General features: G+C 47.2%; 2 protein-coding genes across 7 annotated transcripts in view; both read right to left on the bottom strand.

Annotated features, from left to right (window-relative positions):
* SNPH (syntaphilin) overlaps positions 1–17,726 on the bottom strand; it is a 34,728-nt gene extending 17,002 nt beyond the window's left edge. For 3 of the 4 annotated variants that reach the window (XM_044984571.1, XM_044984574.1, XM_044984575.1), the window contains exons 1-2: positions 17,150–17,361; positions 16,782–16,888 (exon numbers count right to left, since the gene is read on the bottom strand). The gene's annotated coding sequence lies outside the window, so the exon portion shown is untranslated. Of the gene's footprint in view, positions 1–16,781; positions 16,889–17,149; positions 17,362–17,480 lie in introns of those variants that run through there. The other variant, XM_044984572.1, reaches the window with a different exon arrangement.
* Positions 17,727–21,302: 3,576 nt separating this feature from the next.
* RAD21L1 (RAD21 cohesin complex component like 1) overlaps positions 21,303–26,677 on the bottom strand; it is a 34,582-nt gene continuing 29,207 nt past the window's right edge. For 2 of the 3 annotated variants that reach the window (XM_044985106.1, XM_044985107.1), the window contains exon 13: positions 21,303–22,775. In XM_044985106.1, coding sequence (XP_044841041.1) covers positions 22,587–22,775 — 189 coding nt within the window. In that variant the 3' untranslated portion in view covers positions 21,303–22,586. The remainder of the gene's footprint in view (positions 22,776–26,677) is intronic. The other variant, XR_006573112.1, reaches the window with a different exon arrangement.

Genomic DNA, 26,677 nt, shown 5'->3' with positions numbered 1-26,677 from the left:
AGCTCTTCACTGGAAGCACAATACTTATTCTGTGGAGAATCGGTGGAAGCATGGAAGCTTTGATGGACTCCAGGGTTTTGCACTGTTACCTTTGTGGATGAATTATACCCCGGGGGGTGCTCCATTAGTAGAAGTCCATACACCTCCATGGAAGAATCTCTACCCTGCGCCCTCTTCATCCCAGGCACTCAACTCCACTCGGCGCTCATACTCCCTGGAAATGCCTTGCATTTCTGATGGCAGCTTTAATGAAAACTGTCTTATTGTTGCTGTGGTGATGAGCCCAAGCATTGCGGGCAACACTCTCCATTGCGGCTGTTTGTCTATTAGTCATTAGGAAAAGTACACAGAGAGGAAATGGAAAGTGCTCAAAGATAAACGACTGAATGCCCACGTGTGCTGTACGCTCTCCAGCAATAAAATACACCAGCTGCCACTGGGGATGGCCAAGAAAATGCAGAAGAGTAATCAAAGGCAGGAGAGAGAGAGGTGCTTCTGGGAGATGGAAAAGCAGCTGGGGCAGGAGAGGATGGGCAGGATTTCAGCACAAAGTGGGAAAGCGTGAGGCAGAGACGTGAGGCAGCAGTACATAAAAAGGGGAGGTGAAAAACCACTTCATCTAAGTAAGAAGTCACTGCGTCAGGCACCAGTGAGGACAGGGGTATTTACATCACCTAGAAAAGAGAGGGGGACATTGCTAACAATTAAGTGAACGATTCAGTGATGCAGAGTGCAGGGTACGGCAGGTACCAGTAACAGAGCTGTCTTTGCCAGGAGGAAAGACAAAACACTTAAGCAAACCAGGATCATGTCAATTATCCAAAACACATGAGAGACAAACAAATGAGCAGGCAGGAAGAGCTCCACCAAAGCAGCACTGGATGGGCTCCATGGGGTCGCAGCTGAGAAAGAGACCAAGAGAACGGGGAGGAACATTTCAGAGATTACATCTGTAACAGAAAAGCTCATGTCAACAGTTTGAATGAAATCCTGGCTCCATGGAAATCAATCAGAGTTTTGCAATTGACTTAGATGGAAACAGGATTGCAACCTTTGTATCCAGACAATAGAAATGAATGCATGAAAAATGAAGTGTGTGTAGCAAGCTGCTTTCTGTCTAAGGGTACGTCTACACCACAGCTGCTGCATCTGTGCCACTGTAAAACCACAGTGTAGACCAGAGGTGAAAGTAAGCCGGTACGCCCTGGGTACAGCTTACCAGCAAGAGCCGGTGCGCCGTACCAGGGCCAATCAGCTTCCCCGGCGGCAATTTAAAGGGCCCGGGGCTCCCACTGCCGCTACCCTCTGGGGCCCTTTAAATCGCCACCCAAGCCCCGCTGCTGGAGCCCTGGGGTAGCGGCAGCGGGGCTCTGGCAGTGATTTAAAGGCCCAGGGGCTCCCAGCTGCCGTTACTGCAGCGGAGCCCTGGGCCCTTTAAAGCTCCGCCAGAGGCCGGGGCCCCAGGGTGGCGGTGACAGCGGGGAGCCCCCTATGATGGTGATTTAAAGTGATTTAAAGCCTCTGCGGCTGGTAGCTCCGGGGGTAACTTAAAGTGCCCAGGGTTCCAGCTGCCGCTACCACAACCCCAGCCCCAGCCCTGGGCCCAGGCCCTTTAAATCCTGATTTAAAGCGCCTGGGGATTTAAAGGCCCCGCCTTTTCCGGTAGAGGCCCCGCCTCTTCTGGTTGAGTCCCCGCCCCTCCTGAGGACTCCGGAGTACCGGTAAGTCCTTTAAGTTACTTTCACCCCTGGTGTAGACGCTTCCTACATCGACAGAAGGGGTTCTTCCATCAGTGTAGTTAACCCACCTTTCTGAGAGGTGGTAGCTAGGTCATCCGAAGAATTCTTCCATTGACCTTCTTGTGTCTACACTGGGGGTTAGGTCGACCTAACCATCGCACTCAGAGCGTGAAATTTTTCCACAGCCCTGCATGGCATAACAAGGCCAATCTACTATTTAAGCGTAGACCAGGCCAAACGTGCCCCCCTGAACTGACATTGAATCTCTTGGCTATCCTCTTAATCAGCGGGTGAGGTTATGGCTCATTTATTGCAACAAAGGGAGAGATCAGCATTGCTGGTCAGGACAGAGCAATACAAACCAACAGCCGTCAGGTCCACCTGCTGATGTAATTACCCAATGGCATTTCTAGTCCTTCTGGGTGCAGAGTACAGGCGTCACTCACGCATTCGTGCAGCACTGTCTTGCTGAACCTGCAGCGAGGATGCCACAGTACCAAACGAGGTGTGAACTTCATCCATTCGTCTTGAGGAGACTGTTACATTTAAACTCGTTAAAGATCACACTTTCCCATCAGCTCGAGTGACTCTTGCTTGCAAGTTGGATTCTGTGATGTCCTGAATAAGATCAAAAGCAGGTGAAATAGTTTCCTCCTCCCAATCAGCATTGGCAGCAATTTGGGGAACGAAGACCAGGAGGGATGCCTTGCAGTACTCACGGCTTGGGCTACACCTATAATCGGCATAGCTATCTTGGTCAGGGATGTGAACAAAAACCAAAACAAAACATGCCCCTGCCCAACACAGCAGTGCCAACAAACCTGCAGTGTAGACACAGCTATGCCAAGAAAAGATTCCCACACCAGCAGAAAAGATGGTTATTCACCTTTGGTAACTGTTGTTCTTTGAGATGTGTTGCTCATATCCATTCCAATAGGTCCAGTCCTCCTCCAACACTTCCCGGAGAGTTCACCAACACTGGACTCGACAGACCCCGCTTCGAGGCTGGAGTCGACGGTGCCGGGAATGACAGACCAGCCTTCTGGTGTCCCAACGTGGGACACACCATGCAGGAGTCCTGTCCGCTCTTCTTGGCAGGGGAGCGGCCCTGCTCCACCTTCTTCTTATGTGGCGCCGGGGATTGTGATCGGTGCCACACCGATGAGCCGGCCTTCCACACAGGGGAACGGTGCTGATGCTCCTTATGTGAGTCCTTACTCAGTGCCAAGGCTGGTGCACTGTGCACCGAGGCTGCCGGTGCCAACTCTTGAGCTGGAGAGCGGACTCCACCCAGAGGAGTGTGAGGTGATAGTCTCTCTCCCTCTTAGTTCTGGGCTTGAAGCCTCTGCAGACGGTGCACTTTTCTTGCCAATGATCCTCTCCCAGGCACTTCAGACAAGCGGTGTGTGGATCCCTTCTGGGCATAGGCCTACCACACCTATCGCACGGCTTGAACCCCTGGGGGCCGCTGCATGCCCCGGTGATGGGGAAAAATATTGGGGGGGAGAATCCCCCAACTTAAACGTACTAACGAACTAACAAACTAACTAAGATGAAGGATAACAACTATGTACAGGGAAAACCACTAGGAAGCACTTGCCAAAGCAAGAGACCAGTTGCTCCAATGACCGTCTCTGGCGGTAGGAAGGAGCTGAGCAGGCGGCGGGTCGGCAGGGGCCTATATACACCGCGGGCTCCAAAGCTGACCCGACCGGTACTGCTAGGGTAAAAGCTTCCGACGATGGTGCACGCAGCGCGCACACACCTATTGGAATGGACATGAGCAATCACTCGAAGAAGACCAACTCTTTTGTGCGTGTATGGCTGCATCTACACCACGGGGCTATGCCGGCCTAGCTTCGCAGCGCAGACAAAGCCTAACAGAAGGAACACGGCAGACTTGAGAGAATTCCATCAGTTCGTAAGTGAACCGATCCTCATCTCTTCATGTCATTCGTCATCAGCCTGTTCAGTCAGAAGGGAAGGAGTGATTATAGCAGAGTTTGAAAAGCTTTTAACGTGCATTAGAACGCCTAAGCTGTGAGCACAACTTCCGACACGGGGCCTGCGAGCGCAGCACACAGTTGCATGCCAAATGGATCTGAAAATGCAGATTTTGAAAACCTGGCCCTCCCCTGTTCACAGGCCACTTACTATCACTATCACTAGTGTCCAGAAGCACGTTTTCCGAAGTGGAGTGACTCTGCTGCACCTGAATACCCCGACACCCCCAGAGGATGCATCTAGCACAAGAATCACAAAGTGGGGCTATCTGGGGTTTAGTATCAGATGGAATAAGGCCCCATGAAATGTTGTAACAAGAGTCCTAAAACAGAGCTGGAAATAATTGTTTTCTTTCTTCATTGCTGCGGGTGTTATCCTACAAGTCACCATTTGCCCTAAAACAAGCTGTCTGGGGAGGGGATTGACCCTTCGACTCTGCTACAGGGCCCGATTAACCCTTTTCTACCCTACAACTGGGATTTCATAAATTTCACCTTTCACGTCCAAACTGCCAAGCCCCAGCTCCCCCACTTCCTGTTTATCGCATTTACTGGAGAAAGGACACCCTGCCTTCAGCCATGACCCCTGGACTTAGGCAGCTTAGCTGTCATTGAAATCCAACGCCCTGCCAGCCCCCCAGTCCTCCTCCTCCTCAAGGCAGCAGCTACCAGCACCCCACAAAAATCCATGTTGGCCTCTAGGTTGCTGTAACCCAGCTGAAAGGGTTATCACGGCAACTGGGATGGGGTTTAAAGGATCGGAGAGCATCTGACGCTGCTGCAGATAGACAACACGCAGCATCCCCTGCACCACCATCGGGCTGATGTGTTCCAGCACCAGGTGGAAAAGTTAGTGGGTTCATATCCCCCAACCTCCAAAATATTCTTAAGCCATGAGCCCACAGTGCTATTCAGACAGCCAGTGGGATAGTCCACCCAAGTCCATGGATACTTGGCTGCAGGGGCTCTCTGCTATCTGTGCAGTCGTATGGGGTCCCACACCACACACGGTTCTGAACTGCCAGCCAGAGTCTCACTCCAAGTCCCTGCCCTTGGTTCTGCTTGGCAGAGACGCCAGGGAGTGCAGAAGAATGCAAAATTCCCCAACTGCAGTCACCTGACCCACCTGTGGAAACTTGCACGGCCAGTCCCAAGAGCGGGGAGCAACAGCGCTTCAGACAGGTTGGTGTGGGAGTGTATGAACATGGAGATGGGCAGGGATGTCACGACCTGAGGGGATTACAGTCAGCCAGGGGCAACCAGCTCCTGTAGAGATGATGGTTATGTAGAGGGTATTGGACGGCTCTCCCCCAAGTTATTTTGCATAGGCCCCCTACTAAACTGTCGGACCACCACCACTGTGTTTATGAACAGGTTAGACAAACATCTGTCAGGAATGGTCTAGTTATTACGTAGTCCTGCCTTGAGTGCAGGGCACTGGGCTAGACGACCTCTCAAGGTCCCTTCCAGTCCTACACTTTTATGACGCTATAAAGTACTATTTGGAATTTGCACTGGTACAATCAGGCTCCATTTCCAGCAGCCAAACGGCAGAAAAGCGTCAAAACTGAGAGAAGCTGTCGGTTCTAAGTGTAACATACAAGCTAAGCGTGTCACATCCTCTTCTACTGACTGGTCCACGTAAACAACAAACTACTATTGCTGCCGCCTAACGGAGTTGCTCCTTTTGCTCAAGTGCTAGGGCCTGTGTGCTGGTGCCGAAGCCTCAGGTTCAAACCACGCAGACAATTGGTGGTGGTGACTGTTACATGCAGCAGTGTTCTGTACACAGGACAAATGCATGAACACAGCAGAGCCTCTGCAGTACAAACTCTCCACCGGCATCTCCTTTGTTTCCCATGAATTACTTGTTCAAACTACAGAGAAACAACTCAATTTGCCTGTCTCTCCCGCAGCCCACTGCCTATGGAATTAGGAGGACAGTCTTGGTTTGGGTTGAACGTGACTGTTTGTGGGGAAGGATTAAGAATGAAGGTGTATGAAGTACACGTGGAGGGAGCCGCACGGTACCCCAGGGAGCGTGCCCTGGACTCAGTGCGGCAGTACACAAGACCAAAACCACACGGGTAGAATGGTTCGATCCTTGTGTGGCTGCAACTCATTTGCCACATAACAACCCACTGCGGGTTAGTCACCAAGAGAGTATCCGACGGCTCCTTATCCTTTCACTTGTGACAGAAGTTGCTGTTGTTTAATGCAGCAGATCATTTTGGAAACTCATGAACATCTCACCACGAATAAACTGAAATGGACCTGAAAAGAGAGAGCTTCTCAGTTATATTAAACAGTGACCGTCCTTTGCTCATGAGGCTTGGAACTGGCTTAGTAATCTCTGGCGTAGGGTCCACACACAGCCAATGCCGCGAGTGATGCCGTTACTCAGGAGCATGGTGGCCACCAGCAGGAGTCTAAAATGCCAAGTACAGTTTAAATCCTTCCTTAACCTGGGCACATCAGTCACGGTCTACACCGGCGGAAAGCGCTTCATTCCGCAGTAGTGCTCGGAAGTCACCACACTACAGACGCACAGAGTAGATCAGGGGGTCTCAAACGTCATTGCACTGGGAGCACGACCCCCTTCTGACAACAAAAATTACTACGTGACCCCAGGACGGGGGAGCCCACCAAGCCCAGCTGCCCCAGGTGGGGGGGCTGAAGCCAAAGCCTGAGCCCCACTGCTCGGGGGAGGAGGGGCAAAACTGAAGGGCTTAAGCCCTAGGCGGGAGGCATGTAGCCCTGGGCCCTGCCACCCAGGACTGAAGCTCTCGGGCTTCGGCCCTGGGTGGTGGGGCTTGGTCGTCAGTCCCAGGCCCCAGCAAGTCTAACACCAGCCCTGGCACCCCCATTAAAATGGGGCTGCAACCCAGTTAGGGGTCCCAGGCCACCGTCTGAGAACGGCTGGAATTCAGCATAGCCAGAACGTGCCCAGTCTCGTGTGCAGGGAGGCCTGCGAGATGAGACCATCGACACCAGGCGAGGACCTGGGTTTTCTGAAGAAGCATTTAGACTATGTTTGTAATCCCAGCTTGCTGGCAGGTGTTGGCAACCTCCTGAGACTCCCTACGCAGCCCAGGGTGATCGCATTCCAGATGGCAGTGGGAGGGCCTGCCAGTTGCCAACTCAGAGAGAGACTTTCACAATTTCTATGGAATTCATATGAGCAGACTCCTCCCCATCCTTAGATCATTCTGCCCCACAGACTCCCAAGCAAGCTGGACGTAAGTTAGGCAGCAAGTCCCCCGGATTGTGTGGGACTCTGGTACGGCAGACTGGAATCCTAGCCCAGATTCCTTGCCGTTTAAAAATGGAGATTTGATTGAATTAAACAGGAACAGTCAGAGCACTGGCCGAGGTTTATTTTGATTCAATTCTTCACCTGGTTACTGCGGTCACTGTCAGACGGCAAGAACTGAGCAGCTGGCTCAATCATTCCAAGCTCTCTGGTCTGGTGCACGATAGCCGTGTGTACCGAAGCCCCACGATTCAGCCCCCCGTACCAAGGTAAGACTTCTAGCGGGGAATCAAACCGCAAACTTCCATACTTTGACGTAGGCTTCCAAAATCCAGCAGAGCAGATTCTCCAGTACGTCATGTAACAGCAAAATAGCACATTGTCTCTGGGAGGGCTAGGGACACTGTCATTCCTGTCTCAAAAGAGATCCTCTCTGAGCCTCGTACCGGGTTCTAAATTAGCTATAACTTCACAAAAAGAGTTGCTATCATTGTGGACGGCTCAGAGGAGGCAGGGGTCACGAAAGACAACCAAGTGTTAGAATGAAAAAGGGATGGGATGGAGAGCCCTATTACGCCATTTTATAAATCAGTGCTATGCCCTGACCTCGAATGCTCTGCTCTGGACACCGCCTCTCAAAGAGGATCTAACAGAAATATAGAAGGTTCTGAAATGGGCAACGAGAATGACATGGAAGAACGTGCGTATGAACAGAGATGGAAAAGATCCGGGCTGAAATTCTCTGCTGTGGTTCTAAGAGGTACAGCACAGAAATGGCAGCACAGGGGGAGGGACGGCTAACATGGCATTAAGACATCGTTGTATCCTTTTAAACCTGGGCTGCCGTGGGCAGGCCCCTGGTGTAACGTAGACAGTCCTGGGGGCCTTCGGTGTGGCAGCCCCAGGGCTCTGCTATAGACTGCAGCCTTGCTCAGAAACTCTGCAGTGCTGCATACTGCAGCCCTGCCCGGGGCACACCTCCCACACCAGGGCTTGCAAGGCGTTAGTCGGGTGGCAGCCTTCCACCCACACCCACATATGAGGCTTTAGGGCCTTTCTATGGAGCGCCAAGGAGCCAGAGTGAGTGAGGATCTCACCCTAGAACCATTTACCTAATGAACAAGAAGGGACATAAGTCAGAACAGATCACTCCTCAGTGCAAAATTCGTCGTAGTTTAATTAGTTAGTTCTTTATTTTGATGCTACTGGTTTTTACTAGGGCTTGGAATGATGGGAGAGGGTCCTTGGTTCCAATGTGCTGGAACTGAAGACACAATAAAGAATGGCCTAGAGAAGGCAGACCAGAGCTTCTGTTGATGATACGATGAAAGGACGAGGGGCGGAATATTCAATCCGATGGGAAGGGAGCACATTTAACATTCATTAAAGGAAACGCCTGTTCTGTGCAACACAATCAGCTGGTGGCACTCATTGCCCCAGAACTTAGCAAGAGTCAAAAAAAGACCCGGGCATTTCTCTGGATAATGGAACCTCCAGACTTACATCGTGACGGTTAAACAGCAACAAGAGTTTAGAAATGGGGATTAACTCTCAGGGTCCAGGGCATAAGCCAGCCTCTGACTGATGGGAGTTTGGGCAAGTTTATTCCTCAGGCAAATTTCTCCAGGGTTTCCTGCACTTTCCGCTGATTAATCCAGTGCTGGGGCCACTGTCAGGGCCTGGGCACTGGACTCACTTGTTTGAGCTGCGTAAGTTCCTGTGCTCACCGCTGATACTTTTACCTTCAAACCGCTCATCTGTTCCTTCCCCTTGAAATGCCTGTAGTACCTCCCTCCTCACTCCCACTGAAGATATCTGGCTCACACAGATCCTTGCTACCTCCTCCAGGGGCCTAATCCTGCCAGATGCTGGACACCCTCAACTGCCCTTGAACGTAGAATCGCCATTTCAGTGGATGACTCTGTTCCACTTCAAGCAATGGAGCTTTAAACACCACGGGACGGCCAGTCCCATTAAGGATTGGAGGCGAAGAAAAAACGGCACTTGAAGTGATCAGTCAGGAGCCTTTTGCTCTATCTTGTGATTCCAGCATTCACAGTCTGGTGCTTCGCGGGCATACCACCGCTACGGCTATTTCCGACATTTTATAGGGACAAAACATACACAAAAATAGCCCGATTCATACCCTCTCACTGGAGTCAGAGGATAAATAGCACTGCTGAGACCATCACATACGATCTCATGCTACTGCCTCGCTGAGAAAGATTTGAGGGTGTTTATATTACAGTGGAACACAATGTATTGCACCACATTAAAATAGATATTGGAATAAGTTTGCCATCCACCCAGGGAGGGACGCCAGCTCAGCCACCCTTCCTGTGCCAAGCAGACAGACGTTTTCAGGTGTCTCCCACCCTGGAATTCTGAGCGAATCAGTGGCTGCTGTGCCGGCTCCAGAACAAGTCTAACTCAGCAGCCTCGCCGAGGCCTTACACGCCACCATCCTGCTAGGTGCTGGATGCCCTCACCTCCCCCCGACTCCAAAGGAAGTTGAGGCCCTCAGCACCATCGAACCTCAGGCAGGCAGGCAGAAAGCTGCCACCTAAAACGGAGCCAAGCAGCAGTATCTGTGTGAGAGAGGAACCTGACACTTACTGAAAGGGAAGAACAGGGTCTACCCAGTAAAAGAACTAAACCCTCCAGTTAGGGGCCTCTTCTCTGCAGAGATACAGCACCAGATCCCCAGCTGGGGTCAACTGGCAGAGCTTCCACAACGGCAACAGAGCTATGCTGGTTTGTGCCAGCTGATGATCTAACCAAAAATGCCTAGAGACCATCTTGTAATTATCGGCTCTGCCAAGAGCTGGACAGGGCCTGGTTACTGTATAGAACAGTGACCATAGAATCATAGAATATCAGGGTTGGAAGGGACCTCAGGAGGTATCTAGTCCCACTCCCTGCTCAGAGCAAGGCCAACCCCAACTAAATCATCCCAGCCAGGGCTTTGTCAAGCTGGGCCTTAAAAACCTCTAAGGATGGAGATTCCACCACCTCCCTAGGGAACCCAGTCCAGTGCTTCACCACCCTCCTAGTGAAAAAGTTTGTCCTAATATCCAACCTAAACCTCCCCCACTGCAACTTGAGACCATTGCTCCTTGTTCTGTCATCTGCTACCACTGAGAACAGCCTAGTTCCATCCTCTTTGGAACCCCAAGTTTCAAGTCGTTGAAAGCAGCTATCAAATCCCCCCTCATTCTTCTCTTCTGCAGACTAAACAATCCCAGTTCCCTCAGCCTCTTCTCGTAAGTCATGTGAAAGTAAAGGATGGATAGTTCCCAAGACGATATGAAAATGAACCAGAATTCTTTGAGAGGACCCCGGGACATTCACACTCCTGGGATGTGGCAACAGTGAGGGTGGACCAGTGGAACTGTCTAGCAGCAGTGCCTGTTGAAGCGCTCTCCTGCCCCCGGGTGACTGTGAACGTTCAGAGGGTGAGGCTACGAAAGGGTGGCATGGCACTCCGACTCCCTCAGTTCCTTCCAACTGAGACAGCAGACGGACCAGAAACTTTACTGGGTAACTGGAGCAGGATCCCTCAGATTGTTCCAAGAATGGGAACATGCAGAGGAGACTTGTTTCAGAACATTAACTCTGATACTGAAATTGTATGGCCACCTGCTATTCGAGTCACTGTTCCTCATGCAGTGCTGCTATTGTGTCCGATTTATGGTTGTTTTCCCTTCCATTGCTCCTTTTGTTATATTTTACATAATCTGAGCTAATGCTGACGTTTGCCAGTTTCTAACAGAATGGCCTCGCCTCGTGTTTGGGGGCTGTGTTGAGGCTTCATCCCTCCTTTTGGAGGCTTCAAAGCAAAGTTCTAAATAGCGGTTTAGAAACATCCCAACTGAGCTCGCCAGGGAGCAGAACTCAGCAAGCTACAGCTCTGTTGCAATATGGCTTTGGCTAATAGTGTTCGAAGGGCCCTCCCGACTGATGGGGCCAATCTTTTCCCCCCAAGAACTGGGCTCACTAAAGCTGGTTGCAGACTCTGCTATGCGCCCACTCACACAGGGCTTTAAACAGGGTTTGAGAACGATCTTTAAGCAGAGTTTAAACTTGACTGTGTCTGAATGTAGGTTCTAAACAGAGTTTGATCTGTCAGTAAAGAGGGGGCCAGTTCAGTTATAATCGGGCTAATCCACTAGGCTCTAGCCCAGAAAAGCACATTTCTCTCAAAGGTTAAGAGTTCATTTATACTAATCTAATGTCTGCCCTTTGCAGCCTTTACTCTCAATTTAATGGGAATTATCGCCATTTTGGCGCAAGATTTTAACTGACTGGCAATGAATAAATAAAAAATAAAAACAAAAACGCCAGGAACTGGATGGTAAGTTTGGTTTCTGTCCCAAAAGTTAACTCACATCCTCTTTCCCCACATACTTCTTATATCAATCCCCAATCCTGCCTCAGGATATGCTAACATGAATCCCTGCACCTGTGTGGCATCCCACTGAAGTTGGATACACTCTGCATGGTCTGTGCTAGAGGATCCTGATTCAGAGCCAGGGCCCTGCTTTTAGAAAGCAAACAAAACCCGACCTACTCCACACTTCGGTGTAAGCCCAACCCAGCCTCCAATCCTGTGGGCATAATTCTGTGCCCGCAAATGACTCTGGGCACATATGTCAGAATGTAGACAGCTAACCGCCTGATTTGCGGGTGCAATCAGGTAAATGTCTCAATGCTTTCATCTGCAACCACAAAACTGGAGGCCATTTCTGAAAAAACGACAACAGGCCCTAAAGGTCACTGGCAAAGCCAAGGCAATGCTGTGGAAAGGCTATCTTGGCACTCCAGTGCAACCACACCGCCCTGACTGATAAAAACCCAAAGCGACTGCAAAGCCGAGACACAATGGGGCTGAAGGAAGAACAGAGAGACCATCTGAACTCAGAATTTCCTTGGTTTCCTTGTCACACGTCACTCCAGTAGCATCAAGAACACATTTCTGATATACACATATTTAATAAATGACAGCAATTACCATAAAATGGAGGGTTTACATTTAAGCTCCTATACCCTGCTTTTCACTATACTGTCGGGAGACCTCACGAGTACCAGTGTCACGTCCACATCCTGCAAAGTTGCTAGTGGGATAAACCCAGCGTTCGGCAACCCCAAAGGGTTAAAAATACAGGGCACACAGTGAAGGCAGAGCCAAACCTTAGTTTTGAAATGGCTAACAAAATGCTGAGGCGCACTTTAAAGAGGCCTCCCTGCACTCTTCTATATTAGGCCTTTTTTTTGTTTCGTGTTAAAAAAAATCACAAACAAAACATAAACCTGATATGGAGGAAGACGTTCTAAGTTCAGAAAGATCATTACAAATATTTCAATCGGTTATTTTTTTTCCAGGGGTGGGAGGAGGGAAGACAAAGAATACAAGGTGTTTATATTAGGGGCACATTGAACATAGGGGCAGATTGAGATGGGCTCTTTGGAGCAATGGGATCCAGTCCCCCATAAACTGGAACCACATGGATTCCACGGATCTGTTATCAGTGGCATGGGGTGGTTGCTCACTCTGGAGACCTGATGGGCTCTGTACCGAATGAACTCGCATGTGTTACATTCCACCCCCCTGCCAGAGGGTAATTGCAAGGCACTAAGTACTGATCAGCAAATTGCAGCACAAAGACCTGGGGGTGTTTTGAAGCCATTGGTCTCTCTTGTGCCCAAGTATGGCGGTGACTGTAGGAAGAGCCTTGTAATTTTTGTGGCTGTAGGACTCCAACCGTCTGAATCCCACCTCTTTACAATGGAGCAGCCAATTGCCCCATAATACTGATGGACTTAAGTTGTGATCTCACTGTTACAATCCAATGGGGCAGTGTTGGTCCCAGATTCGTTACTTAATAATAAATATGCAAGGGGGGTGTGTGGAAGAAAGAGAAATTCCTGCCTTCGTTAAATGCTTAATCATTCGAACCCTGGGTCTTGGGGACAATACTAGCTTTATTACGGCGTTGAAATCCATAGCTTCATTAATTGTATTTAAACATATGTGGATTTGAATCATCTCCTGCAGAATATAGAAGGTTGGCCCTGCTTACCCAGAATCCTTTCCCCTTCATTATCCACCCCATCCCCAAACTGCTACATGGGGTGAAGTGATGGACGTGAAGGGGATCCAGGGCCCTTCCCATCAGACCTGCTTTGCTTCATTGGCAAGGAATAGGCCTGGGTAATGCACAGACAGGTGTGCAAACACTGTCAAAAGCAGATTCATGTTTCCACCCAACATTTGTTTCCCTGCAGAGCTTGCAGTTTTCCACTGGGTCAACATCGATTTATTTCTGAGTTTCAACCCAAGCACACAAGCCATCATGGCCCCATTCTGTTTACTTCCTTGACTGCCGTGCTCCAGCCTCACCTACAAAGGTCAGCAGGAAAACGCCCCATTCTGGGAGTGGAAATGCTTATTTACCATTGCTACAGCATAGGGAGAATACACACAAAGATATTCTGGGCCAAATTTTCAAAAAAGCCTCATCTCAGCCTTTACATTTGAGCCCACGTCATTTGCAGATACAAAGTAACAATTTTGACAGCTAGCTGGTTTGTGGGAATTACAGGCATCTTCAATCGATGTGATTAATAGATTATAAAGCCAGAAGGGAGCCCTGTGCTCACCTAGGCTGACCTCCTGCATAGCACAGGCCACAGGACTTCCCTGAAACAATTCCTGTTTGAACTAGAACAGTGGCATATGCAGGAATTTAAATTTCACTGCTTTCAGAGGGGCTCATTCTGTGCCCCCCTTGAGGCCCTGAGGCCAGAGGAACTCGCTGCCCCCTGCCCCAGCCCTGGGGCCAGAAGAGCTTTGTGCCCCCCCCAATTATTGCGGGGCCCAGGGCCCTACTTGCCCCCACTTGTGCACGCCCCTGAACTAGAGCAGATCCTTGAGAAAAATACCTGATCTTGATTTATGGAGACTCCCTGACCACCCTTGTTAAATTGTTCCAGTGGTTACTTACCCGCACTGTGGAATATTTGTGCTTTACTTATGCATGATTGTACATGCACAGTCGCAGTTGTGGACTGATTTTCAGATCTGCTGAGCACTTGTGAGGCCATTGAAAGCCAATGAGGGCTCTGTGGGTAAGTTTACACTGCAGCTGGGAGTGAGACTCGTTAGACTCGTGCTAACTGGGCTCAAGCTAGCACGCTAAAAATATCCGTGTGGACCTTGTAGCTCAGCTGCAGCTCAGGTGTTCAAGCCCACTCGACCCCCTGCATCTGAGCTTGGGTGGCTAGCCCATGTCTCTGCCGGAGCCACAACATTAGCTCCAGCCCAGCGAGCGTGAATCTGCACACCCAGGCTGCCAGGCTCACCCTCCCCTGCAGTGTAAACTTAGCCTGTGTTCCCAGCATCTCTGACAATGAGGCCCAGGGAGCCTTTCGCTCCCCCCAGCAAATCCTTTTACATTTTTAAAAGCTTCTTATCTTAGAGATGGGATGATGGTTTTTAAAGACGCAGAATCTGAAGGAAATTTCCTAGGCAAAGTATAACAATTTTATAATGGGCAAATCTGAGGTTTCCCCTGCTTCCTGCTCCTTCAGATGAAGCATCTGCCCCACTCTAGCAGGGCGGGCAGCTTTTTTGCCACCCCAAGCGGCGAAGTGTGTGGGGGAAATAAATAAATAAATAAATAAATAAATAAATAAATAAAGCCGCAATCGGCGGCAGCTCTACCGCGTCACTTCATTCTTCAGCGGCGGGTCCTTCGCTCCGAGAGGGACCGAGGGCTCCGCCGCCAAATTGCCACCGAAGACCCGGACGTGCCGCCCCTTTCCATTGGCCGTCCCAAGCAACTGCTTCCTGTGCTGGTGCCTGGAGCCGGCCCTGCACTCTAAGATCATTTGATTCTGTGGTTTCCAGGGGGCTGGTGACATCTAGAAGTGGCTAGGGAAATGTGGTCCTTTAGACTAACATGCACATTCAAGATTTGTGCTTTAAGAAGCCACTGCAGCAGCAGAAAGGGATTTCTCTGAGAGCTGCTATTACACATGTAACTGGAAACCTTTTCTTTTTTTTGGCTCACCACTAAATGCTGAGTTTGCATCAAAGATCCTATTGAAAAGAAACCCGCTAGACAAGAATACGTTATTGTGCTAAGTAGCTGATCGGTTTTTCAAACTGATATTAACGCAGGGACAAAGGGTGCTGGTATTCCCAGGAGGAAGGGATCATTGGAGGGTAACCCTTTCCCTTCGTGTACAACCGGAAAGCTTCCCTGTGTGTCTTCAAGAATAGTTTGAGAAACATACGGCAAGATTCTAAAGCTGATTACAATTGACACATTCCCTTTTGTGCAGAGGGGTTCAGTTCACCAAGCTTTGCCCAGTTCCACGAGGGTTAACTTGCTGTCAACTTTACATTGTGCCTGATCCAATCTGCAGGGGGGCTGGAACAATTTTTATAGTGGGGGTGCTGAGAGCCATTGAACCAAATTGTAAACCCTGGATATAATGGAAACCACTTCAAGCCAGGGTGAGCGGCAGCACCCCTAGTTCCAGCCCCTATGCCAATTTGCACAGTATGTGGCACTCTGTTAACTTGCTTTATCAAAAAACACAGTCTCTCCGAGAAGCCCCGTTTGATGCAGAGACGCTTATTCATGGGCAGAGGCGTGGGGGATGAGGGATGAGCGGGTAGATTAAAGGCAGGATCCCTGGGATCTAGGCCCCATGTTCCTAGGTGAGGCCCAGACAGAAAAGCGAGTCAGAGAAGCAGCAATGCTACAGAGCACAGCTGATTACAGAAGGCAAAGTGAGCTGGCCTGCGTGGGGGCGCCCAGGGACCGAAGATACAATTCCATGGGGCTAGGGAGAATGACGCGGGAAGAGAAATTCACTTCTCAATGTGGAAGAAAAAAGCAAAATGTTGGTATAACCAGCTCCCCTCTAACCTCAATCCACCCTGCGCCAGGAGAGGCTGTTCACAAAGACTGTGGCCCACTGAAGTCCCATTTGAGCTTTATAAGGAGGCCTTCGGGGCTGAAGTGGGGTTTCTGTGGTGGCGGAGACCTTGTGCTGGCCCTATAAAGCATGGGCAGATGTTGCTTTCTTTTGAGCACAAGATGCACCCGCTTAAAGATCAGAGAGACCTAAAAAAGGTTGGGGAAAAATGGTTTTACCTGCCTGAGCAAGGTCATTACTTCAACTATGCCTTATCTAGATCCAGGGGCAGAGCGATGTTTCACAGGGATGACACATGCACGGCAGGGGATTTTTATGGGAGAATCTGCCTTCATTGACCTTGAGGGGGAAGAAATAAGCAAGGAGCACACCCATCAATCACCCCATGTGCTGCCAGCATCCCCTTTGAGATGCAGCATAAAATCATTAAATAATAACCCCCCCCAGCTGCACAGCAAGGCCCCAGGGTGCAATGCTGCAGGAGAGGCATCTGGAATGGCCCCGGCAGACGCTGATTGGGGGCGTGCCTGACCCAAAGCGGAATATCCTCCCCTTTGGCCCAGGGTGTGATCCAGAACAAGCAGCCTGCCAGCCTCCTCGCTGCAGAGCCCGAGCTCCAGAGCTGCGTTGCGTTTGCAGAGGGGGGGGGGGGGGGGGTTTGTGCCGGTCACATGCATCATCCTTAAGTTTTACTTATGGGGAGGCTAGAGCCAATGCAGCCTCACGCCTTATCCCCACCGCAGTCTCCGGAGCATTCCCCCAGCCCCGGCTTTCCTCCCCTCCTCCCCCAGGGTGATGCAGCGCTTTGTGTGCGCATCCTGGGTGCGTTGCGCTCACCTGAGTTTGCTCAGCGGGGCCCGCCGGGTCTTCTCGGCAATTCCTCCCGGGGTGGGGGGTGCAGCACCACTGCGGTACTGCAGCAGGCAGCCGGCTAGCTCAGCAACCTGCCAGCAGGGAACACAGAGGCAAGGGGAACGGATCAGAGCCAGCCCCCAGGCCCCTGCCCCTCCCAAAGCTCAGCCCCGGCAGGGAGGGATGCGCAGCTTCCTGCACCTGTTCCCGGCGCACGGACAGACCCCCCCAGCTCCCCCCGGGGCGCACCGCAATAGATGCCCACCCCCTCCCGCCCTCCGCAGCCTAATCCCCTGCAAAGCACCGTCCGTTCCCAGTGCCGGCTGGGGGAATGGGAGCTCTGCCTCCATCACCTGCTTCCGCGGCCATGCCAGGATGCTCCTGCGTGGCCGGCCGGGCGCTGGGAGAGGCGGCTGCGCTGGGGCTGGGGAGGGATGGTCATGGATGGAAGGCAGCGCCCGGCTTCGCTCACATGCTGCTGCGTAACTGCCGCTCGGCTCTTAAAGAGACAGCTGGCGCTTGGCAGCGGCAAGGGGGTCCCCGCCCCGCTGGGCTTTTCCTGCCCCCGGAAAGGGCGATTTCTGCAAAGTTGAAAGCAGACCCCACCCTCCCCGCTTCTCCCAGCGATCAGTGGCTCCGAAGCACTCCAGCCACGCGAGGTAGGGGGCTCTTGCCGTGACTTACTAAATCCGCTCCACTTCGGAATGATGGGCCATAGTCATTCCTGGTGCCACTCCGGACTTCAGTGCCGTGAGGCCAGAATACAGGCACGGACACATCTAATCTAACCGCATTCCAGTTACCTGCCTGGTTTTTCAGTCCCGCTGCAATTCACACAACCTCACTGTATTCCGTGTCCAGGGGGAGAGCGTCGGGAGTGTTAATAAACTGCAGCAGGAATGAAAGGACAAGAAACTCCATGAATAGCCCAATGGCTTGCACAGCTTGTGAAGGCTGCCACAGAAACAAAGAAAAAAAAGCCACAGGAAATGTCACACAAGCAATAATAGTTTCTATAGCAACATGCATCCCATCCAGACAGATTTCCCCAAAGCACTTTACAGTCTCCAGGACAGATTCTGATCTCAGGCACCATTCGTTTAAATCTGGAGTAACTCCGGTGCAGGCAACAGAGTTACTCCAAACTTACACTTCTGTAATTGGTCAGAATTTGGCCCTTCCTCACACCAAAATATGTAATTATAATTGGGAATCAATAGACATGGCTTCATCCTTCTCTCACACTGGTTAAATGAGGAGTAACTTCAACAAAGTCAATAGAAATGTATTGGTGTAAAATTGATGGAGAGGAGAGGAGACTCAGACCCAGAAGAGTCAAACGGAGAGATATGGTGACAGTTCATCTGATGTCAGGAGTTTAAGGTATTTGGGATTCTATTTTGTATTTCCTGACTATTCAATCTGTTTGTGACTAGATACTACGGAAAATCTGTGAAGTGCTTTGAGAGACTTTCGGATGAAAGGTGCTGTCGTTTTAGTCTATAAAGTCCTAATCCTGCAAAGACTTTTGTACATACTTAACTTTGTGCAGTATTTGTAAAGCATGTGCAAAAATCTTTGCAGGATCACAGCTCAATGCAGCCAACATCTGGGCTGAAATTAACAAAATATATAGTTACAAACACTAATAAACATTAACAAAATAAAAGTTTATACTTAGCAATGGCAACACACATATTTGTGTACAGCTTCTTAAATGTCTCAGAATGTCCTCTCAATTCAGAAGTAAAACATTTAATGGGAAACATGCATTCAGACCCTTAATCCACATTGACATTGAAGGCAGAGATTCCTTTGTGCAACATATCTTGATACATGTTCTTGCTGGTCATACTACTACTCATACATTTGCTTTGATATCTATTTAATATAACTTCTTCTACATTATTTAAAATACAAACATCTAGATTAAATAAACCAAACTCATGCCTCAAATATTATATATACTCAGCTAACCAAAATTTAAATCCCTAATTTCTCATTTTATATTTAATCTGATATAATTTGTAAGCACATGATATTGTTTATTATAGTATTTTTTTCTTGTAAGGTTTGTATTTGATTCAACTAAAGTATACACATTGTGTTCAATTTCTCTCTCTCTCCGGCTTACACTTCTCTTATTCATCCCTGCTTGCCTCCTCAGATCTTCTTCCAAACCACTTTTGTTATATCCTGCTCCTACTCTTGTTTTCATGCTTTCTTCCATACTGCAAGCCCCTCACTCTTAGACACACGCAAGCTAAATAACCTCTTTCCTCCTTCAAATCCCTCTTCAAAGCACACCTCATTCTGTGGAAGTCTTTCAAACAGTGATCTTTGCAAGGTTCCTAAACCATCTACAGATCTTGATCTTGAAGTGGAGGAGTCAAAATCTCCAGCATTGAAATCTGGGTCATATTGAAGAGTTCCACAAGGGAGAGATGTATTTCTGCTGGTTCATCTTCCTATTCACTGTTGTGTCCTTTTGTATTTGTATTATTCTAGCACCTAGGATCTGTAGTCGTGTCTTCTCATGCACCTCAGGTACTGCAGTTATTTTCATGTTCAGACTCTTCTCCCTCCTGCTCTCCATCTCCTGCATCACTGGCATTAATTTCTCTCCACCTGAGTCTCTCATGCAGCAGTTTTTCTCTGGATGCACCATACACTGCAGGTCTTTCCCTTTACCTTCCTTGTATCATACCCTAACATGTCAGTTCCTCTACTCTGCACTTGAAAACCAGCTATCAAACAGGTTACCTGGGATTTATGAAGGCACTAACACAAGGCAGTTGCAGATGTAAAATATGCAGTTAATTCCCTCCCCCCCCCCAAGTACAGAAGAATATAACATAAGAACGACCACACTGGGTCAGACCAATGGTCCATCTAGCCCAGTATCCTGTCTTCCAACAGTGGCCAAAGCCAGGTGCTTCAGAGGGAATGAACAGAATAGGCAATCACTGAATAATTCATCCATTGACATCCACTCCCAGTTTCTGGCAGTCAGCTAGCATAAAAGTTAGCATAAAAGTTTACTTGAGGAGTGACAAATGATAGAGTCAGTAACTACTCCCTTAAATAGTGAGATGTGGCCTGAGGGAGTCCTTGAAAACCACTTTTCTGACAAGGAAGCCATTTCCAAAACAATTCCTTTCATAACAGGGCCTATTATTCACGAGTTTTCACTTTTGGTTTACAACTACATTTTCTAGAATGCCCATCATTTGAGCCCTCCTGATTCATATACAAGATGGGGAGACAGCAAGCTTTGGTGGGTAAGGCTGGAAGTCAGAGAGACTTTTTTATTGCTGTCTTGGTCATGGTCATGGGCCTGCTCCCAAGGTAACAGATGCTAGATTTTGAAAAACAAACTCCCTTTTTCTCCACAAATTGGTACTCAGACTCCTAAATAAAAGCGTCTGGCCAGCCCTCAAAGAAAAGAAAAATATAAGCCATTCATAATTACAGTCCCAGGCCAGTCTAAATTTGGATGAGATTTCTCCTGCACATGTCATCAATGGAAAATGTTCTGCTTCTATAGAGAAAGACTTAGGTCTTTCAGTTCTGCCTGGCAGGGTCTCTTTCTTCACAGAAGGCAATCTGTCAAATTGTTAGCCCTAGAATAACAGCAAGGACTCCTTTTTAGATTTGTACCTTATTAGGTTATCTCAAACTGGGCAAAACAAGCAAGCAAACAGCATTTAAGTAATAATTAATGGTTAATTCTACTAATTCTTACTCATGTGAGTAGTCTAATTGAATCAATGGGAAGGGCTACTCTTATGCAGGATTGGGCCCCGATTCCACAAACAAGTAACTTTTTACATGTCGATGGTGAGCAACATGTGTTTGGGCCCTGAGGAGGTATCCAAACTGATAAATGTGTGGAAATTCAGAAATTCAAAACTAAAATTAACACCACTCATTTAACTTTTGGGTGGAAGGAGCATTCCTATAACTTAAACCAATGGCAAACCAATCTTTTTTTCAGTTTCCATAAATAGTATTTGGTCCCATCTTTTAGACAGTAGAAAAAATTATGGCTGAGATATTAAAATCCCCTAGATTGTCAGATACATAGAAGAACATAAATTGTTGGGCAAAAGTCAACATGGTTTCTGTAAAGGGAAATCATGTCTTACTAATCTATTAGAGTTTTTTGAAGGGGTCAACAAACAGGTGGACAAGGGGGATAAATTCATGGAGGTTAAGTCCACTAATGGCTATTAGCCAGGATGGGTAAGGAAAGGTGTCCCTAGCCTCTGTTTGTCTGATGGTGGAGATGGATGGCAGGAGAGAGATCACTTGATCATTACCTGTTCGGTTCACTCCCTCTGGGATACCTGGCACTGGCCACTGTTGGTAGACAGGATACTGGGCTGGATGGAACTTTGGTCTGACCCAGTATGGCCACGCTTATGTGTCTGTTGTTTTTGACATTTTACAGCTGATATCAACAAGATAAGAAGATGTCTGCTTTTGCTTTTTACGGATTTAATCTCAATGGTTTGCACACAAAGTATATCAACGTTTTGTTAAAAAATGTAATGTACATTACCATCTCACATTTCAGTATATTTAAGATAACTAATTTCTCAATGCAGAAAACACCAATTTACAACACTGAAATAAAAGTGACAGAACATCCTAGGAGAAAAGGAAGGAAAAGATATACTAATGCACTGAGTTCATTATATATAAATTTAACAAAGAATTTTAAACGTCAACAAATAATTTTTAAATAAGTAATCTTTGAGAAAAATACTGAGCAGTATTTCATAGTGTAAAATGTCTTCCGGATGTTATATGAATATTCTGGGTCTGGAGTAACTTCTCTACAATGCCCTAAAGAACCAGCAGAGTAACAGAAAATGGAACTATTAGTTTTCTAGAGGAAGAGACATAGTCGGCAGTGTTTGAAAGTCTATTGTTAGAGCTTAAAATATAAAGTTTAAACTCTCCTTGTAAGAAAGTTATAATTTTAAAATGGACTCTAATGTTTCTAATAAAGACCACTTAAAGTATCACTGTTATCACAAAGTAGCAAAATATGCTTTAGTGGTGTTATCCAATAAAAATAAAGTTAAAAATAAATACACACGACTTTCAGTTATAAAATAAACAGACTGTACCATGGCTTGTGATAAACTATATAAGTTTTCTGAGATGTACACAAATTGAACATCTACATTAGTTAGTAGGGTTTCATGGACCATTACATTTGGATATTTGTATCTCACTTATATAACCTTACAATGCCATAGGAAATAGTCAAATCTATTCATGTACCCTGTGACATCCGGACTGAATATTTAATAGGTCTTTTAATGGTCTTTTTTAAAAAATAACCTAGTGCAAAGATTTTGGCTTAACAATTTTTAAAAACAGTGTTTGTCGTAACTCTAGACAGGTTTTACAGAACTTTCACGGAGATTTTTAAAAGAAATTTAATATTAAATACAAAATTTGTTTGAGTGGAATGCTTATTTTTAGCTTTTCTCCATTAACAAAATATTGAACTATTGATAATATTAAACAAAATATTTTTTTAAAAACCTAAACCTTATAATAAACATCTTCTCCGTGAATAACCATGACATATATATCACACCTACACAAGCTATTATATAATCCGGAGAGGCGGTGCAAGGATGATATGGGGGGAACTATTTGTCAATTCCCCATAGTCTGATGAGACCTGCAACTCCCTCCTCTGGAAAAAAGAATGTTTGAAAAACTCAGGGCACAGGTTTTAACCCTGGTATGTGTAGATTATGCTAGCTCTCAGATAGTATGGAACTTTGGACCCACAGTTACTATAATATCAGCGTAGGGAGCACACTGAGTAAGCTCAATAGCCAGCTGTTTCTTTAGAACAAGGAAGCTGTAAAACTTGGCTGAAACTTGTTTCCGGTCATTGTTCTTACAGAACTCCAAAAAACTGACAGAACTCACTCCTGATTTGTTGATGTACTGTATAGAAAAAAGAAATTGAAAAATATACTTAGGTCAGTTTAACTGCTAATAAAACAAGTTCCCATGGTGTTGGAACCAACGTACTGATTTTACAAACATTTTTGCACAGGAGTAAATATTTACAGGATTGAGGCCTTAAGATGGTTTCTTATCTGTATGTTTTAATGTATGTAATTTTCCTAAAGTTCTTTATAAATTTTACAGTGTTGCCAACTCTTGCAATTTTATCACAAGTCTCACGATATTTTGTGTTTTCTTAACCCCCCCTGCCCTTCTGGAATCAAGAGATTGCATGGGAATCTAAGCTTTCATTTTAAACAAAATTCTAGCCTTTGTGGTTGTGCAGAAAAGCTTGAAAAGATAAAGCAAGTGCATCCTAATGGGGCCAAAAAGCAAAAGGCAAACAAAAAGAACCTAACATTTATTTTAAAATTTCATCATTTTGGGGGGTCTGAGTCATAGTTTTTGGATGGCTGGAGTTGGCAATACTGTTGATGATACAAGATGCAATGTATCCCATAAAAATCTACTTAGGCCTTGATCCTGCAAAACGTTACATGTCTATTTACAGTATAAGTCATTAGTTCCATTTAATTCAATGGGACTACTCAGATCCATAAAAACAATCACATGTGTAAGGCTTTGCACAACTGCCAGTCCTTATGTTATAATTTACTGTGGCTTTTACTATCTTCCCTTCTAAGTACAGCAAATACCATTAAAAATACAGTAAAGTCTACCACAACTTGGTAAACGTTTGTGTGATTTTTGTAAATGGCCATGTGTGTGACTGTGTAAATATACACACATGTATCACACTGGATATGTGTGTGTACACACACACACACACACACACATATATCTCACAAAAACTATGTTAAAATAAGATTATTAAGGTTGCAAAATCAAACACTCCAAAGTTAGGAAATGCTAGAATTAAGGTTGCCTGTACCCCCCTTGTATGTTTGCATTATGATACATTCTTTAATTATATGATCACTTATTTTTTTCACAGAATCCCTGCCTCATTCAGTGCACAGAATAGTCTATGCTCAATTAATACACAGCTATTCAATATTTTGTTTTCTCCTAATTGTTCAATGTGTGGCCCATGCCTTATTTACCACACATTATTCAAACCTTGTTCTGAAGAGAAAATTATTAATTTTCTCATGGGTTTTTCCTATAGTATTCATCACTATAGCATCAAGAGAGTAAGGCTTTATAAGGGGGTCTTGCCCCCTGTACCACTTCAGTTCCTTCCACTGCTAACCCAGAGAAACCACAATAAGACTTTGAGAAAGAGGGGATGGTGGGTGCGAACTGTGAATATGCAGTCATCTCACAGAACTCTGGTTACAAGGAAGTAACCTTCATTTCTTCTTTGAGTAGTTCTGCATATTCCCAATTATATGCAGTGCTGAACATTCAGAAGGTTGGAACAGAGTCCTAATTAAATAATGACTGAAGCCCTGACTCCAGGAGCGGCGGAAGCTCTCTCAAAGGAGGGGGGGCCCCAGCACCCGAACCGTAACCCTGCCCCCACTCCGCCTCTTCTCCCAAGGCCACCGTATGTAGGTTCAATATGGATGCCATGCAATCCACCAGGGAGTTGAACTGAGAAGTATCCTCAGAATGGGAAGAAGCAGAAAGCACACCCACATGCTCATCAGTTGACATCAGCTCATCAGGTGACATCAAAGTCAGTATCCATTTGTTCTTGTTCAAAAAGAGGAGCTATCTTCTCATCCTTCTCTTCGACAGTGTATCAGGTACCCTTGCCTGAGCTGCCAATGGATCTGGTGCAACCAGATCCAATGATTGCTGAGACACTGGATCCATATTAGATGAAACATCACCTCTCCATTCATAAGGAGGAGGATTCAGAAATTCCTGCAGTGCAATGCAATGGGGCCATGGAGACTAGGACTGCCAATCTCTCCAATAGATGGGATCTGGAAACACACCATAGGAGGAGAAGCAAAGGAGTGAGGGAGCCCAGGCTGAGGGGGCATGAACTGGGATGAATCAGGTGTCTGAATTCTTTCTTTCCTCCTCTAAATGAGGATACTACCTCAGAACCACTGTGGATCATACCAGAGACAACAATGGAACCAGAAGTCAAAGAGAAATAAAAGGTGAGAAAGATCTGCCACAGGGTCTTGCAGGAGTCTTAGGAAGAGGATGCATTGATGGATCTGGAGAAAGACTATCTCCTCTGCTCTTCTCTTTCCAGATGAAGAAGACATTGACCATGGAATAGATGACACCCATCTCTTCTTCATCGTCCTCTGCCTCTCAGTTGGATTTGATGAGTGTTGAGAAGCAGGAAGGTGCACAGACACCACGGTAAAAGTCCTCTTCAGGTCTGAGAGGACAGTCTCTGAACAGAAGCAGAGGATGGAGCCTGTCCCACAAACTTAAGTACCAGATCCAAGTATGAAGTTGAACCCAGAACCACCTAGGGTTTCAGAGTCAGAACCACAAATGCCATGTCAGACTTGGATGGAGCTGATAAATCTGATGTACAGAATCTGGCATTGCTAACACTGGCTGTCTTCTCCCTTGTCTTCTTCCTCAAAACAGGTAAGGCTGGAGCCAACCATGTGGCTCCAGGATCCTCAGCAGAAAGATGGCCTTGTAACACCAGTGGTGCCTTTGAAGCCTTGACATCTTTAACAGAAGGATCCGGAGACCAAACTATTGAAGATCCCAATGTCCTGGGAACCTTTAAGCAGCTTAGTCTTGCTGGAGGAAGCCTCAGGATCTGAAATTGACCTCTTAGGCTTCAGATCTGATGACCATCTAGAACCAGAGGATTTAGCAGCTAAAGCCTCCATAATCAGAAGCACCTTCAGTCTATTCTATCTGTCTTTGCATGCTCTGGGCATGAAATCCTGGCAAATGGAACACCCAGAAGGAGAATTACCTTCAACCCAGCACTTCAGACATCTAATGTGGTCATCCAATGCTGGGAAGACAGCTGAGCACAAAGTACATCTCTTAAATCCCAGCTTCTTCTTCTTCTGCTGTTCCGCCATATCATGGAACCGAACCTTCCAACTCTCCTTAACTATCTACACTTATTACTTAACTACACTGCACACTAACAACAACAACTAAAACTATCAAAGGCACTATCAAAGGAGGAAAACCCCTGGATCTGAATGGATTGGAATGGTTCACTTCTGTCTGCTGCAGCAACTGGAAGGAACTGAGGTGGTAGAGTGCAGTGCCCCCTTATATAGTCTTGCCCTCAGAACATTCAAAAGCATTGAGGGGAAGGCGTGCGTGCGTGTGTGTGTGTGTGTGTGTGTGTGTGTGTTTGAACATGCGCTCTAATAGGCAGTGCTTGGAGAAGGTTCTACTGTTAGGTGCCACCAGGTGGGGCAATATTCATTAGTGGGAATATGCAGAGCCATTTGAAGAACTATTAATTCTTTACCCCAATCTCTCAGACCCAGTCTCCCCACAGCCATCTCCCAGGCCTGGTCTCATCCCTCTGTTTCCCATTCCTCCCAGGCTCCCACACCAACTGCCTGGCACAGTCATCTGCCCCCACTCCCAGATCTGGCTTATGTCCCCTCTACATTCAAAACAGACAACTGTCTCCTCAGTGGTGCCTCAGTGCCAGCCTGGGGGCAGGGGAGAGAAGGAGGGCATCAAGAGCACAGGAGAGCCAGTCTTCCCACTCTCACTTCTGATGCCTGGCCCACAGCAGTCCAGACCTGTAATTTCAGGGAAGTCCTGCTCAGTCCTGGGCTGGAGAATGCCAGATTCTGTATGAACCTTTTGAGTTTTTAGCTGTGAAGCTCTACTAAGCAATTGTTGCAATTGTTCAAAGACTTACAATTTGGCCAAATTTGGGCAGATTTTCACATGGAAGGTAAACAGCACAT

Source organism: Mauremys mutica, chromosome 13 (genome assembly GCF_020497125.1).
Source record: "Mauremys mutica isolate MM-2020 ecotype Southern chromosome 13, ASM2049712v1, whole genome shotgun sequence".
NCBI classification, from domain to species: Eukaryota; Metazoa; Chordata; order Testudines; family Geoemydidae; genus Mauremys; species Mauremys mutica.
Note: the sequence above shows the minus strand (reverse complement) of the source record. Positions and strands in the feature narration are given on the sequence as shown.